General features: G+C 37.4%; 1 protein-coding gene across 1 annotated transcript in view; it reads right to left on the bottom strand.

Moving 5' to 3' along the window:
- Positions 1 to 17,237, bottom strand: part of LOC150084125 (glutamate receptor ionotropic, delta-1-like) — a 34,043-nt gene continuing 16,806 nt past the window's right edge. The window contains exons 6-12 of the mRNA XM_090376126.1: positions 7,978 to 8,081; positions 6,649 to 6,736; positions 6,001 to 6,159; positions 5,442 to 5,586; positions 2,668 to 2,897; positions 2,294 to 2,553; positions 1 to 229 (exon numbers count right to left, since the gene is read on the bottom strand). Of these exons, the coding sequence (XP_090232252.1) occupies positions 1 to 229; positions 2,294 to 2,553; positions 2,668 to 2,897; positions 5,442 to 5,586; positions 6,001 to 6,159; positions 6,649 to 6,736; positions 7,978 to 8,081 (1,215 nt within the window). The remainder of the gene's footprint in view (positions 230 to 2,293; positions 2,554 to 2,667; positions 2,898 to 5,441; positions 5,587 to 6,000; positions 6,160 to 6,648; positions 6,737 to 7,977; positions 8,082 to 17,237) is intronic.

The following is a 17,237-nucleotide window of genomic DNA, read 5'->3' as shown; positions in this document are numbered from 1 at the left end:
TTACTTAGAACGTATTACAAATTTCATATACAAAATTTCTCCAAAAAAGCAAATCACAGACAGAACGTAGCCCAGCATTAACAGAATAAGAGCTCCTTCGATGTGCTGCAATTGAAGATCTTGGTCTTTTACGCTGGCTGGTTCATTAAGCCGGAAATGTAGTTCTTTGGTGAATGTCAATTCTTTCATCCACTTGATATCGAGACCAGCTTCAAGTATTTTCAATGTCCTAGAAAAAAAATGAAATTTCCAATTTTAGAACAGTGTTGTAACTTTAGAGACTACGCAGCTCAATACAATCGAATACTGCGAATGGATTACAGCAGATCAAAACAAATTCAACAGGCGACAGAGTTTAGTACTCTGTTGGAAAACAGATATGTAAACCTTAACGGCTGAAATTCTGAATAAGTGAAGTCTGTTTTTCAAGACATTGGTTACGGGAAAGTCACAGCTCAGTGGATTCAGAGATTACAAGGAGAGAACTTGCGAAGAACTTTACATAATTAATACTGAAAGCTGATGTTAGGATGCAATTTGCGAACATTTTTTATAAACATTACACGAAAGGCAAGCATCTAACTAAACTGTTGTGGACGGACGAATCCCATGTCTGTTTTCATGGTACTGTCAATATTCACACCTTTGTCATTTGGACAAAGACGCAAATCTGGCTTTAAGTTGAAACTTTTCCCCATCATGATGTATGGTGCCGCTTTACGTTGTGCTTTTTGATCGAACTATATTTCTTTGAAGGAAAAGTTGGGAATACTCAAATCTGCTGCGGTATCTGAGGGAAGGCTCAGATATTATCGGGTATCATTTTTGACTGAATTAGAGTAAAGAAGAGTTCTTGATCTCCCTCGTGAATATCACAGATGGTAGAATCGCCTTTCTCCCCATACCGCGTGGAAAAGACCTGACTGCTTATCCAGTCAATGATGCGAAGCATTTTTATGGGTCTTTTTCAACGTGGCTGAGTTAGTCAGTTTCAAGCGAGGATAGAATGATTTTTCTCCAGAAAACTCGGGGTTTTCGTTCGCAAACAGCAAGTCGACCACAGAATACACGCAATTTACAGACATTATATGCGGCGCAATATTGCCTAAGTTGCTAATGCGCCTACAATAACAACAACTGTTCTCGATAAAATAATATCCCGTCTCCGTTTTATCGAAACGTTACTACACTACCCTTTAAAAAAGTGTTCGCAAATGCATTATTTTAGCATTTATGTCACTGATTGATGTCAACGCGATTCGTTCTTCCTTGGCCTCTGTGACGCACTTTACTGTACAGTGGGAAAGCTTTCCAGTAGTAAAGGCTAAACTGCAGAGGTACAGTTCTCCATTCCTACCTCAGATAGTGGCCAGTTGAGCTGCCGATCTAGAATGTGTTGGTTTGTAATTCACGCGACGTCCCTGTTTACCCAAGGTGTTCTGTTTCATAAGGTCAAATCGCTCCTTTGTATCGGCCATTTAAACTTCTGCACCTTCATGTCCATGAACCATATCGAACAACAACGGCAGTATTGGCATAAGGAATTATCCTTTTAAAACAAACATAAGTCTGTACTTCCACACAGCCATCTTTATTTGTCTGAAGAACTTCCACATATTATGGTGGGGGAAAGAATGGAGTTGTACAAAATGTTAAGGTAGACATTGGCGTTCTTGGTTTCTCACACAACCATCAAAAGTCCTAGGCAATGCTGTACCATGAGAAACAATCGCACATCATAACTTCATTGCTGGCACAATCGTCTTTGGCAACAGATGTTTTGCAGGCATCTCCCACACCCGCTCATCTGATCGGAATAAAAATAAATAAAAATTTCCATATTAAGGATATCCAAGACCGAACTCGTAAGCCCATGTTCATAAAATGCTGGTGTCCTCTGGTCGATTACACTATTTTGCTGGTCAATAAACCTTGCTGTCCACGCCTCAGACCGACTAACCAAGACACGGAGTGAAAAATCCTCATAAAAGTTCCGGTCATGATTGACAGGATTCGAATCCAGTCGTTGCAATTTCTTAAGGAATTTCAATCAGCGCTGTAGTTCTCTAAGCTCTAAGTTCATTTGTTGAAACTAACTTTTTATTTGAGCATACTTAGTTAAACTTTTAATGATGTGTAAAGGAAACGATAGACTTTTTGCTGTTACTGGACATTAAACTCTACCTGAAAATAAAACGATTTAGCAGACATTCAGCAGAACACTTGAAATCTCCCTTTTAAATTATTACGATTCTATCAGTAACTAATAAATGGATATTTTAGCTGCACTTACATAACACTAAAGATTTCTCTGCAAGGATGGGAGTGCTGCATGTAATGACCTGCAGAAAAGGAATAAAAATAATCCTTTGGAATAAAAAAATTCTCTTTTCCGTGCTCTAACGACAACAGCTTGACGTAGCTTTCTCCAGCGATATACGCATACTTTCCACGAAGAACTCTACGCATCCCATCTGGAGTGCTTCTGGGAAGAGAAGAAGGGTGTTTTTCCAACCAGTCTCGGATTATCCGATAAGAATCGCGATCCGCAGTCTGTTAAAGAAACGCATAATATTTTAATTGAATAATTATTAGCAATATTCATGTCTATATATTTCGCCAAAGATGTACAATATAAGCAGAATCTTGGGTTAAATTCTAACACACCTTTATGTAAACGTGTTGAGCTGAGTTTTTGATAATTCCACATGAGTATTTTCCTTCACTGATAGCTTTCGACAACTGGTCAATAGTTTCAATCGGTTTCTCACGTTGCAAAACTGTCATAAAGGATAAAAGGATGCTGCAGTAGGCCATAACTGTCACCATCACCGATATCCTCCAGAATGCGAACAATATTCGGAAAGATGGATAAGCTAACATTCTTTCTTGAGTGCCTGCGAATTAAAAATATAAGTGAAAGACTAATTGATGTAGGTTCATTATAATCAGTAGAATTCTAAATGGTAGAAGTGAAGAAACCAATTTTTTATATGAATCTTTATAAATTCATATCACTTACAGTGGATTGACAAAATAATGGAAACACCTGATATAAAAGAAGCAGTTTTTGTAATGTCCGCATGACGTATTTATGAACAGCAATGATATTTTTGTTTCTTGCATGTAGTATTGTGAATAAAAGAAGATAAAAGATGATGTTTGTTTAGATGTGGTATAAAAAGGTGCGTAAAGAAAATGACCGATTTATCTGAAGTCCAAAGAAGTGAAAATATTAGTGCGCGTTTAGCTAGGGCATCGGTAACTAAAACTGCGGATTCATTTATCGAAAGTGAGGGTGCATTCATCAATTATGGAAAATCAAAATTTCAGCTTTAAAATTAAATCTAAAATTTATGGTAGAGCCACTATTGCCAAACATGTCATATTTTTAGACGAATCCTTCATTCACACTTTTTCCAATCAGGGAGAATTTAGCTTTGGCTAATGCCAAAGGAAGCGTCTTGACTGTCTTGTGCCAACCGTCAAACATGGAGTCAATCAACATTGGTTTGGGCAGCAATATCTTGGTATTCTTTAGGTCCTATCCTCACCATGAACGGGGTAACTACTACCGCTGATTTCCTTGCTATTCTGAGTGACTAAGCCCACTCCATTATGAAAATATTGTTACTGACAAATATCCATGTTTGAAGTTGATAATACAGCCAGTTGTGTCCAGTCTTGGTTTTACGAGCATTAATCGGAGGCTAACTCCATCCATGACCTACACAATCACCAGACCTAAACTTTATTTGGTCAGTGTGATACATATTTTTAGAGGAGAATGAGAATCAGATTTTTTCCACCTTCATTCAAATGTTCCTTCATGGTCCAGTATTCCTCTTAAGACAGTTCCAAGGTTTAATGGAATGTATATATGCTTTTATAAAGAGTAAAATATGGCTAAAATATCTTATTAGTTCATAACTACTACCACTGATTTCCTTGATATTCTGGGTAACTAGGTCCGCCCCATTATGAAAACATTTTTTCCCACAAATGATACCATGTTTCAATCTGATATCACAGTTGTTTCCATTATTTCCCCCCCCCCCATATATATATATTCTTTGTACGTCTTCAAAGTACGCTCTCTCTCTCAGCTCACTACACTCGAACACCGATTGGAAGGTTGATTTAGGAATCCTTTTCAGAATATTGTGCATAACTGCATCATTAAGCTCAACACTGGAATTGCCATTTCAGCATAGGCTTTGTTTTTTTAATTTAAATCTCAAGAAACTGGTAGAAGCAGGAAGGAGCTAGATTTGGTCAGTAGGATGGATAATCCATCAATACAATATCCGCGTAGTTTGTGCAATATGCAAATGATATACATTGGCATAATTTCCAGTTTGAAACATCAGCATCATAACCATTACCAGTTGATCGATATATTGTTGGTTTTCTTCAATATTAGAGAAGAAAACCAACAACATATGGACCAACTGTTCGTTTTCGTCTCTATTGTAGTTTGAAGGTCCAGAGCAACTTATTAATGTCTTCTTTTATGAAACCAAAGGAAGGACCTTCCAATTTATTGTGTAAGGCAACTCCTCCTAACACTCCGTGTGAACCGTTCAAGGATAAATATATATTCATCTTGTTTGGAACGTCTCAGCAAAAATGCCATGAGTATTGGGAACTACCCCTAGCATCACCCTCGGAAAATACTGGAAAGCAGTAAGCGAGGATAAAAACATAAGTGGGACACTAATCCCTCCTTTATACTCCCATATCAGTGATATAAGGAAAAATAGATGTCACACTAAGGCCAGCAGGAATATTCATTCATCTGCTCAAGTGTATTATGTTCATGAAATGCGTGTGTTGTTCTATGGTCAATCTGCCCGTTCACTGGACGAAAAACCCGAGTTTCCGGGGGAGTGGGGGCCTTGCTATTTACGCCTGAAACCGACTCAGCTACGGAGTGAAAATACAGAACAATACGGGATCGAACTCGGGCGTTTTCTAGGCTCGAGAGAAGAGTTGCTTAGTTATTTTCTACGAGAAACCCTTGTTTTTCATCCAGAAAACAAGCAGGTCGACTGCAGTGTCAGAGAAAATGTAACAGACTATTGAATACAGCAGAATATGTGAGCCGTGAACCAAAATAAAAATTATCCGCGCTGTTTGTCCCGGTTAGGGGTCAGCTACATGGATGGAACGCTTGTAGTTCCTCCATGTTGATGTTCCCAGCCGAATTTCTACAAGCCGGCTGGCCAGGCCTGATGCTTTTGGTTTCAATTTGATGTTTCCTTCATTCAATGTCAATGCAAACGTTTATCTTAGTTAGAAGTGATTGATTTGAAACCCGGTCCACTCAAAGAGCGCGTGCCATTGCACTCTCGCTCTTGGCCACTCGGCTACGTCGGAGCCGTGCACCAATGAATACTAATTATACTCAAATTAAAATGTAATTTCCTGTATTTGCGTACCTTGTGAGAGGAAAGCTCCATATACTGTCCAGATAACGCTAGGAAGCGAAAACGTCCTTCCTGAATATAACTGTGAAGACACCCTCAGGACACCGAACATGAAAATAGATGTCAGAATGGCACATATGCCTATAGATAGCCATAACTGAAAGAAAGATATTACATTAAAGATAATTTATTTTATCAAAGAACGAACTTGTAAGACCCTTCTTATTTGTCACTTACTGACTCAAAAACAAAAAACTCAATATTAAAGATACAATTTCAGATTGTTTCAAATTGCTCATGAAAAAAAATTAGTTATCAATATTTATGGATTATGTCACTGTATAATTCATAATGCTGATGATTCATCAATCGACAAGTTGCAAAGTTGTCTTTCAGAGAAATTCCGTATTCTATCTTCTAAACTTTAGATATCAGTGAGAGTGAGATTGATGACTTCCTCTCAAAATGTAGTTAAAGCATAGCATATTACGGATATTGTGTGATGTGATCTATAAAGTATGTTCTGATTAAGATCTATAAAGTATGTTCTGATTAAGATTAAATAACTCACCTTTCCAGTGAACGGAGAAAATAACACAGTAGATTTATTAACCTCCATTGGAGCTCGGGTTACAAATAACAGTTTGGAGCTGAAAAAGGGTTGTATTGGATCGGCAGCTAAAGACCTTTCATAATTATTCACCAAGTAATTGAGTACCAGGTCAGATTCCTACAAATTATAAACCATTTTAATTTTATAATTTTTATTAATGACAAATATAAATGATATCATTCATATCTGTCATTTTATGTTTTTGTTTCGTTTTACTACTCAAAGTGTCATTTAAATTTGATTATAATAAATCTAAATGTAATAAACGCTACTATGTAAGTTCCATGAGGGTCCGGTGGATGATTAAATAGCAGGAGAGCTCTCTCTATGTCATTCAATGGATATCTACAACGCCGTTTTCTCTCTACGCCATTTTGTTCAAGGATGAAAAATCCTGAAGGTAGAGGTAGACAGAATAGATGAGTCGAAGAAAAGCAGATTCATCACAAGACATTTGAAGCTATGAAGAACAGCACGATGCATGCATCGTACTGTAAACTGATTTGAAACTTAACAGCCATTAAATGCAATTTAATTTCAGAGTTAAATTTAAAGTGCTTACAACTATTTTTAAATTCACATATACCAAATACAACTCAATTTTACCTGTTTGTAGACCATGCCAATGACTCCCGTAAAACTATTGTTTGTCATTCGACCATATTCTCCATCCTGTGGGACCTCTACTTGTACTCTGCATAAATATTGAAACAGTTTTAAGAAATCTAAAATTTCTTTATTTTAGTCAATAAACAAGTGCAACATGAACAGACATTTCAAATTTAATTTTAAAAGAAGCATTCATTATTTATATGTAATTTTTTAACTATGATGAATTAGCATTGTCAATGGGAAATGATGCAAGAAAGAAAGCTTATATAGCTTCAGAAGGAAAAAAAAACAACACCTCCCATTTCACCTATTCATTTCCTCCTATAGTTTTTCTAGTTATTTCTTCAATTTATTTAAACTATAAACTTCCATTGCTGGAACAAATTGCAGCATATATTCTGCAATCGTCCTTCCTCAATTTGAATTTATGTCCCCTAATGTGTGTGATCTGAGTAAGAGGAAGAATCTCATCAGCATTGAACTTGCTCAAGCTATTCAAAGTCTTAAACACCTCAATCAGATCACCCTGCAGGTGCGTAGTTTCCGAGTGCAATTTGCAAAAGTGAAGCCTTTCCTGGTAACAACACCTCTTTGTTCCCTTCACCTATCTCGATACACTTCTCTGTATTCGTTCCTTAAAATGAGGCCTCCAGATCTGTATAAATACAGTCCTCAAGGTGTAGCCTGACCATTGCCTGACAAGAGGATAATAACCTCTTTATTCCTGCTAGAAAAATTCTTGTATATCATTGAAAAAACCCTATGAGCTGCCCTGTCAGCATGTCTGCATTACTTAATGAACTTCATATCTTTTTCATTTCCCGCGACCCTGAGTGCAATACCACGAAGTTTGTACGTTACTCTGTGGTTGCTGCTACTCATATGCAATAATTTGCATTTATCAATGTTCCTCAATGAGCTTCCACAATACAGGTAATGCCCAATTCTCAAGAACGTCTAGATAGACCTCAGCATTCATTATTTTGGACAACACTTTGGGCAGTGTTTGGCCCAGAACATATGACAAACGTGGTAACAATTTATCCTCTGTTAGAATTCAGGCTACTATACAGTGACTCAAATACCTCGTACGAGTGCTCAGATGCAAGTCGCGTTACGCATGTCGTGTGTTCGAATCTACATGATACTTCTAATTTTATTTCATTCGCTGAAAGTCATAACATGAGTCGAAAATTCCACGTTCACATAAACTTAATGAATGATCCAGGGCGAGGTGGGATTTCTAGAACTGGATAACAGGGTGCATGAACTTTGGAAAGTGCAGCTCACTTAAACGAAAATAAATTATCAGTGTCTACTTACTTAAACTTCATTATCTCTGACACTGTTCTTATAAAATATGCACCTGGTCCGCCAGACGTTATCCACTCTCCCTTCTCATCTCGTTTCAAGATAACAAATGGATTCTGAAAGTAGAAAGAAAATTTGATCGCTAATTAGTTTTCTTCATTTGCTGAAGAAAAATTATCTGAATAACAATGGTTTGGTTAGATGTTTTGCATTTTTTAATTTATGGTTAATATACATATATGATCCATGTCTTAATACTTTTTAACACTGCGCATATGCATGAACCTAGATATTCGTATGATATAGTCCCTGATGGTCTAAATATAGTCCTTGAGAGTCCTATATGGTCCTTCAGGTTGTCACGGTTGTTGTTTGTTTGTTATTTGGTTTTTAGGAGCATTAGCAACTAAGGCCATATTGCTCCGGGATATGCGGTGGTCATTCCCTGACCTTTCCACATCCTCCGTATTTGGTGGTGACGGGCTCGAACCCCGGTCTAATCAAGAAGCGTGTGCTACGCACTGCTGCTCCTTCCCACCTGGATACGGAGGCACCAGGTTGTCACGGACACTCTCTCACTATGACAACCTAGGGCTTGCAACCTTGGTATCCAAACCGCTGATGGAACTGATATTCAAGTGATACTTGAGTCAAGTTTACCGAATTTCGGCGAAAATCAAATCTTGAGCTTGACCATAGTGTTTCACCAATTGATGAGAGTCATCTACCACTTAGTAATGTCTAGTAACACAGAGGGATGGGTTCCCCTGTGTGCCGAGCACACTACACCTTGACTCCTCGTTACTCTGATTGACACTTGGGTGGTCAGCTCCAGTACACCGGTTTGCTTACTGGAGGCTTGTAGTAGCGAAATCCATGTTTAGTCTCCAGTTCAAAGTTCCGACAACCCCTCCATCTCTTCCACTATGTGTATGATTGATGTCTTTTGAGGTTATAATGGGCATCACTGCTAGATATTCGACCGGACCGAACCTATTGGTAACTCTCTAGGTGGCATCCGGATCAGCTAGTGTATAATCTCGCTGCCATTACTCTGCTAGATATTGACTGGAGGAAATCCGAGTAGCGCATATGCTGGAAGTCCACGTTATGTCAAGGAGCTGGGTGTATTTCTACCGTGTGTGTACGCTATATCCAAAAATTTCATTACTTTGTACAGCATGTCCTTCCCACCTTTTCTTGCTACTGAATGCATCATGAATAGTCAAACTAATAGAAAAAACTTATCTGCGAAAAGATCTAAACCTCCCACACACTTCCTCGTTCACTTCTAAAATATACTTGGTTTCTGTTCCAAACTCAATGACATCCATTTCCACTCACAGTCTAACAAGCCCCACTTACTTTTTCTGACAGAATGCTAATTATCTGTTGGTGCAAGCGCAGCTCATCTCATTTGTCCGAATTATTCGTTGTGCGATTCGTTTCGCTTCAAATGTGATACTCATATGTCCGATCTGATGTTCCCTATCAAAGGCACTGTAATTCGGAATTTCCTGTTTTCTGTTTTCGATGTTCTTTGCCATAAATGTGTAAGATAGATCTTAAAAATATAATGGTAAATATTAAGGTTGAATATTTAGTTTGAATATCATAAATGTGAGCGTTTGGAAATACTGGATTTAGAAATAAGTGGTTATAGATGTAAATTGAATAACAGTCAAATGGATGGTTGGGTTTTATTGGCGCATTAGCAACTAAGGAGTCAAATGGAAGAGAAGTAATAAGTACTGTACTGTAAATGCAGATGAGTGGAAAAGGGGTGAACTGAGAGAAACAAAGACAGTGGCTCGTACTAGGGAAGGAGTGGTCATTTTCGAACGAGTGAGAACGGTTTACTAGAAGTAGAACCATGGGACAGTGAATTGCGATTGATTAGATTAAGAAACGTTTGATGTATGCAGCATGTGGACATAAGTCCTGACGGACTGGCGTTTGTGTCGGAAAAGAACGAGTCACTGTGGCGGACTTTTTGGTAAGTTGACGACATTTCGAAAATGTGAAAACACGAAAACAGCGCTATCTTTGGAGACGATGGGCAAACATAAAAGGTTTATTCTCCCCTGTGAAATAAACAAGAAAATAACAGGAAAATGACTTGTTTGCACATGGGGGAAAAGGTTATGGTAATTGTTTTTAACAAATAGGAAAGAGAGGGTAGTTAGGTGAATTCTTTGGATTGGTAGAGAGTCCTGGAGGTAGAGAGGTTTAAACAACAGAGAAAACGTTGGGAGTCATCAGTGTGAAATTGAAGGGAGAGGTGGCTGAAAAAGTGATCGTGGAGATAGAGAGTGGAAAAGTAAGTCGGAAAGTGAAGAAATGTAGGAAGTGCAATAGGGTCCGAGACAGTAAGGGGGAAAATAGTTAATAGTAACAAAGAAAAGGGAAGGCAAAGTATGAGAAGCAAAAGGTTATGAAAGATGGCTAACTGAACCAGAAAGGTAACGACCGCTTTGAGAAAAATACATCTGAGAGATCCGTAGTAAAGGAAGAGTTGTGTCAAAGCAGGAAGTTCAGAAGATCAAGGATGCACACCTAAGCAGCTAAGAGTTCAGGAAAATTGTCTGAAGCAAAGTCAATAGAAAGCAAATGAAGGAAACAAAAAAGGAAAGCCCTAGACGACATCCTGAAGAGCCTAAAATGAAAGCCTGAAATCTCCCTGGAGAAGAAGAGAAGAAAATAGAAGTAGGTGAGCGATATACAGGGTGACCAAAAAATAAATTTACAACTTATAGCAGCCATCATTTTGGTTTGGTTCGAACGTGACAGTGCATAGTTGACCGTCGAGCAGTGTAGATACGGCAAATTTGTTATGGGGCGCTTAACGATTCAACAACGCGTTCTTATTTTTAAAACGTACTATGAAAATCAGTTGTCAGTAACGGTGACCCTCAGAAAACTGCATCCAATTCTTGGCAGAAACAATATGCCTTCCAGACCCACAATTATTCGTTTAGTGGCTAATTTCGAGAAAAGTGGTGCTGTGGCAGATAGATCAAGGTCAGGCCACGTTAGAAGTGCACGCTCAGTGGAGAATATTGAAATCATGCATGAAAGTGTAGCTGAAGAACCGACAACGTCCTCACGGCGACGTTCCCAACAAGTTGGAATTTCGCGATCGTCTCTGCAGAATATTCTCAAAAAGATTTGAATATGTATCCATATAAGATACAGTTGATTCAAGAACTTCTGCCTCGAGACCATGAACGCCATCGCAACTACAGTAATTCAGTCTTACTCGACTCTAATGAAGACCCGAATTTTTATGAGAAAATCATAATGAGCGACGAAGCCCATTTTGACCTCAGCAGTTATGTTAACGAACAAAATAGCTACTATTGATTCACTGAAAATCCACAAGTGATTCATCAGCGACCATTATATCCTCGCAGAGTGACAGTGTGGTGTGGAATTTGGTGAGGAGGTGTAATTGGACCTTATTTCTTCGAAGAAGCTGCGGGTAATGCTGTAACTGTGAACGGCGACCACTACCGTGCCATGATCGAGAACTTTCTGTCACAGCAATTGGATGAACTCAGTTTGTAAAACATGTGGTTTCAGCAAGTTGGGGCTATATATCACGCAGCATGAGCCACAATCGAAATTTCGAAGAGAATGTTTCCACACCGATTAATCTTCAAAAGCAGTGACATCGACTGGGCCTTAAAAATCGCCAGATTTAACCGCTGCAGACTTTTTTTTCTTTTGGGTTATCTTAAAGGACGTGTCTATGCCAACAAGCCGACGTCGATCGAACAACTAAAGAATAATATTCGAGTAGCAATAGTTGAAATATCGCCTGAAATTTTGTAAATGTTATGAGAAATGCTCTTGAAAGAGCTCACATTTGTATGGCAGCAAGAGGCGAACATTGTATTCCACAAGAGGACAAGAGGCCATTTGTCCGACATTATATTCCACAAATAATTGCAAGGTCCAAATAAAGCATTTATGTTAAAATATTTATTGTTTTGTCTTTATTATAGGAATTATATGAAATGAAAGTTGTAAAGTTAATTTTTGGCCACCCTTTATTAAGTATATTCTAAGTTAACAAGTACTGTTAGTGGTATAGAAGAGTAATTATTAGAAAGTAAAACTTAAAAGATAAGTTATCTCTGAGGTAGATATACTAACGGAGTTTATTATGTTAGAAAGGGATTAGTGTATAATGCAAAGGAAACGAAGGAATGAGTAATAGAGAGTCGAGATAAAAAAAAGATTAAAGAGACGGATAACAGGATAGTTACTAGGTAAAGAAAGGCATTAGTGGGAAAGTGATAGAAATATTGTGTACAGGGGAACATTGAGAGAGTTGTGAGTGTATAATGTGTAAGAAGAGAAGTAAAGGGTTTAAAGAAAGGTTCTGAATACGCTTTAAATGATAGTTAATAAGGTACATGAACAAATCTGAATATGGGTATTTTAATTGATGAAAATTTGTGTACAAGTAGTTTATTTGAATGATTAATAAAAAGGAGGGAAGTTAGGATACTGAAGATTTGTCTACAAGTGTATATTGTAACAGTGTAGTGAGAATAAGTGCTGAATGATGAATGTAGCATTTTGAATAGTACTATGTGAAGCAGAATTGTATCCAAGAGTAAAAGAAATAGGTGTAGGGAATGTATAAGTGTTAGAAGTTAATTAGGAAATAAGACAAGAAAAATGAATCATGTTTTTTATATAATTGTCAAATCAGAGAATACAGTGTATAGCAGTCAGGTGGCAAAAAGTGGGGCCTTGGAGTTGTGAGGGTGCCTAAACATTTAAATGAGATTTCCAAGAAGTAAAAAAGTAAAACCCCACGAATCTCTCTCTACCCCATTGTGTTAAATTCATTTGTTGTTTCTACCGCTCTCCCAACTCCACTAATCGCCTGGAACTCTTTGACTTCCTTTCTTTGAAACTTGACTTTCTCCACTCCAACTTTTCTGACGGGGAGGAAAACTGCTTTCGTGATTTTAATGTTCACAACTCCAGCTGTCTTTCGTTTGCTAGTCACTCGTGCCAAGGTGGTCGAGATGCTGAGGATTTTGCAATTACTAATGACCTCGCACAGCTTGTTCATTTACTTAGCAGAATATCCCTTAATCCTAACCACACAAACAGCACTCTAATCTTTTTCTCACAGACAACTATACCAGATCAAAGGTGATTGGTTCTCTGGGCACCTCAGGTTACAACTTGGTGATCTCTTCTCTAATTGAGCCTTTCTCGTGGCCATTCTCAGCCTCGTGTTGTTTAGCATTAGAAGAATGCAAAATTGGATAACCTCAGAGATTTCTATCGATCATTTCACTGGTAGGATTTCTGTTTTTAATCTTCTGATGTCAATATTTGTTCAGATGTGTCAGTGAAATTATTCTTGCATGGATGAAATCCTTTATTCCACATTCTACCTAGAAATATCGTCGTTTATCTAAACCTTGGTTTTCTAATAAAAATTCTAAAGCTATTTCAAGATAAAAACGTCACATATCCCATTTGGCTTGCCTAAGCTAATTTTTTCCTCATTTTTTGCTTACACCAATGCTCACAATAATTGTGAAGCAGTTATTAACCAATCGAAACTTGCTTCTTGCCCAAACAGTAGTCGAGCATTCTGATCTCTTAACAAAGCTGTTGCCTCAACTTTTGCCCATTTGTATTCCCATCTCTGTTAAAACCCGATTCTATTACCACCTCAGTTTAAGATAAAACTGATCGGCTTACTTTTCTTCTAAATTTTATGTTGATTATCTCGGGAAACAACTTCCTACCAGTCCCAGTCCCAGTACATTCCACTCAATTCCGCCTATGATCTTACTCAAGAGGATGTCAGAAGAATTTTGAACAATCTTGATGACAAGAAAGACAGACGGACAAACTTAGCAAAAAAATTTGGTGAAACTCAATCAGTTGCTCTTAACATTTCAAAGGCCTTGATCGTGTTTAGCATAAAGGTCTTCTTAATAAGCTTCCATCTTATGGAATGCCGATTGTTTTTCATAATTCGGTATCCAGTTTTCTCTCTGACTGCTCACTGCAGATTATGGTAAATAACTGTCTGTCTTCTAACATCTCCTTTCTCACACTCTTTTCGCGTTTTATATTAATAATCTTCTTTCATTGAAGGAAATAATCCAATCCATAGTTTTCCTGATGATAGAATTCGGAATTCCACTTTCCGGTTTGACAAACCTTGCCCAGCAGAATGAGTTTCAACTTATCTAATATACCCTGCCAGTTCCTTAAATTCTGATTTCCTGGTCACTCTCCGGTGGGGCAAAGATGATTTAGTCAATTTCAATTCTTCTAAAACAAAGTCTAGTCTTATACCTTGAAAAAAGGCTTCTTCTTCTGCTCCACTGACAATCAGATTTCTAGACTAAATCATATATCTCTATTAGGGATTACCCTGGCTTCTAATCTTTCTTGCCATAAGCACATCAGAAATATTGCTTCCTCTGCATCCAAATACTTAGTTTTCTCTTTCCACCAAGTTACTTTTCTTTGAAACAGTCCTAACTTTGCACTAATCTCAAATCCTCTCTGCCATGGAATATTGTTCCTACATATCGGGAAGGGGGCCCTCATAACCTCTCTCAGGCTTCTGAGTATTCCATGGAGGGCAGTTAGGTTAATTAATGTCTCATATCTTATAAAGTCTCTCCATTCTCTCATAGACGGTCTGTTTCTATAGATACATCGATGCGTACTTTTCTTCTGAATTGTCTTCTATAATTCCCCTTCTCTTTTCCAAACTAGTCCGAACATGTGCCGCAACCAACCAGTCAGCATCCTTTTACTGTCCAACTTAAAACTCACAGAACCAACTTTTCTTCTTCATCATTCATTCCTTCAGCTTCCGTTTTCTAGAACAACTTCCCTTCACACATATTCCTGAAAATTACCATCTACAGAAACTCAAGTCTGGTGTCCATAAGTATCTTCATTCATCTTCCCTACCTTCAATACACGCAGGTTACTAAGTACCAGAAGATTTGTAACTTTTCGCGATGGAAGTTTTCATAATGATATGTTGGTATCTAATCTCTTAAAGCAACTCCATGAACTATTTTAAAATTAACTAGTTTCAACTTTACTTATGTTCAGAAATGTCACATAGACATTATCAGCTGTAGGATTTCTTAAATATACTCATGAATAATCAAAATATATTTCTTTAATAATTGTAAAATATAATTATATATTTTAAAACTATAATAAAATTTCTCCTTGGAATATTTGGTTAATTCAATAGTCTTGTAGAAGGATAGACGAGTTGAATAGGTTAGGTGTTTTGTAATGATATTCGAGGTTGAAAAATAATAAGAATCACGTTGGAACAGAGACATTGAGTCCAGCTACAGTAAAACATGTGATGTTCCACGCAGTATGACCAATTAGGAAGGCTATGTGATCCATAAGACCTATGAAAGAAATTAGAATTTAGATATGAATAAATTTAGAGAAAAATTAATTGTAACCTATTTTAGAAGCACTTTGTGGGCCATAATAAATTCCATATTATAAATAACCACTGAAATTTAATATCTGGTACATATTTCTTTAATACAATATGTTCGCCCATTTTATATCTAAAATTCATTAGCAATCAAAAGCAATTAGAAAACTCTTACTTGTTTGGCAGCCACTCTGACTGTGAGATTTTGTAAATTCCGACACCTTTTCTTGTTGGACAAACGCAAATGTCTAAAATCTGGTTTTCTAAAAGCTGGATTATTTCTGGTGGGTGATCCAAAGAGAGGGCTCTGATAGTAGTGCACTTCATAGTTGGAAAAATTCTAAAAATATCCAAAGGGAATTTATTATTTAGTTGAACGTGAATGAATTTCCAGAGTGATGTGTAATGATTATCATATAAAGTCCTCTATTTATTAATTAGACCCTCAAATATGTTGTAAGTTTAATTGATTTAAATTCCTAAGTACTAAAATTAACTATACATATTTGTTTTAATTCGGTACGTATAATTTTTAATGTATAAAATTTATCAGCTGTTCACTGAGTCTTAAGAACAAATCATCATATAAATGTAATTTATATGATGATTTGGAAGATTTTTAACTTAAACTTTTCCGAAAAAAACGGATGTGATGTACCTGGATATAATTTGACATTTTTCTTAATACACAGAAAGAAAAATTATTACAAAAATGGGAATGTACAAGGTGCTGCTAAAAAGAAAGGAGAAATATTTTTTAAATCATTCATTATTTTAAACACAACAATTTCAATGTTCATACCCTTCAAGTACTTTCCAGACGCGCCTATGAAGTGCTTAATTCGCGATTTCCAGGATCTAAAACAGCAGCGGATGTCGTCGGAAGATACCGCCTTAAATTGCTGCGTTCTGTTCTTTGAAAGGCATTGGTAAGCAATGATTCGCGTTTCATTTTAGCCAAACCTTGTTTTGTGTATGGATGTGATGGTGGAAAATACCAGCAATCGACAAGAAGCTTTGAAAGTCTCCTGTTGGTTGCTGTTATTTTATGCTATTTGAAAGATAAATGCAAAGACACACCAAATAACATTAAATTATCTAACCATAACATCTCATGTGTTCAGCTGGATTGCAAATCCAGTTTTGGAATGTTTCAAGCGGATTACCCACATATGATCCTTAAAACAATATGTAACTGGCGAAATCGATTACATGAAAGGCATTACTGTTTGTTGTTTCGTGCAGAATAACCATGTAGACGTGTATAGCATCTTATGCAAGGCGGCGCCTGAACGTCAGTTGACATCCCCCTGGCATACTGTGATGAATACAAGATTCTGTAAAACGTCAGAAATATGAGGGTAACGTAATGTTTGTGAAGTATTATGTTGTTTAGTTGTTTCTGGCCACTTTGTTACCAGGAAGGCGATCACCTGGAAAGCCTGCCTAGTGTTCGTCTACAATACGAGGGAGGCAAGAGGTCTGCCACACTACATGTGCCCAGAAGGGTACATGTACTGTGGTGAACTTCGACTAACTCATACTGAATGACCAAAACGTGTTTGTTATCATTCAAAGGGAAAATAAACATATCTCACGTTCACTATTGGAGTGCAAGGGGATGCCACGATCCCAATAAGAGAGCCATGATCAGTCAGAAGACAGAGAGTATATAGGCTTGGAAGAAACCATTCCACTCGTCAAGGACGAAGTTCCAGATGAGTGGACCTAAAACAGATCCTTGAGGATAGCCAGGAGAGACAGAGAAAACAACAACGTGGTCGTCGAAACAACTTTGAGT

This window comes from Mastigoproctus giganteus, chromosome 6 (assembly GCF_048544385.1).
Source record: "Mastigoproctus giganteus isolate SK-2022 chromosome 6, ASM4854438v1, whole genome shotgun sequence".
NCBI lineage: Eukaryota > Metazoa > Arthropoda > Arachnida > Uropygi > Thelyphonidae > Mastigoproctus > Mastigoproctus giganteus.
Note: the sequence above shows the minus strand (reverse complement) of the source record. Positions and strands in the feature narration are given on the sequence as shown.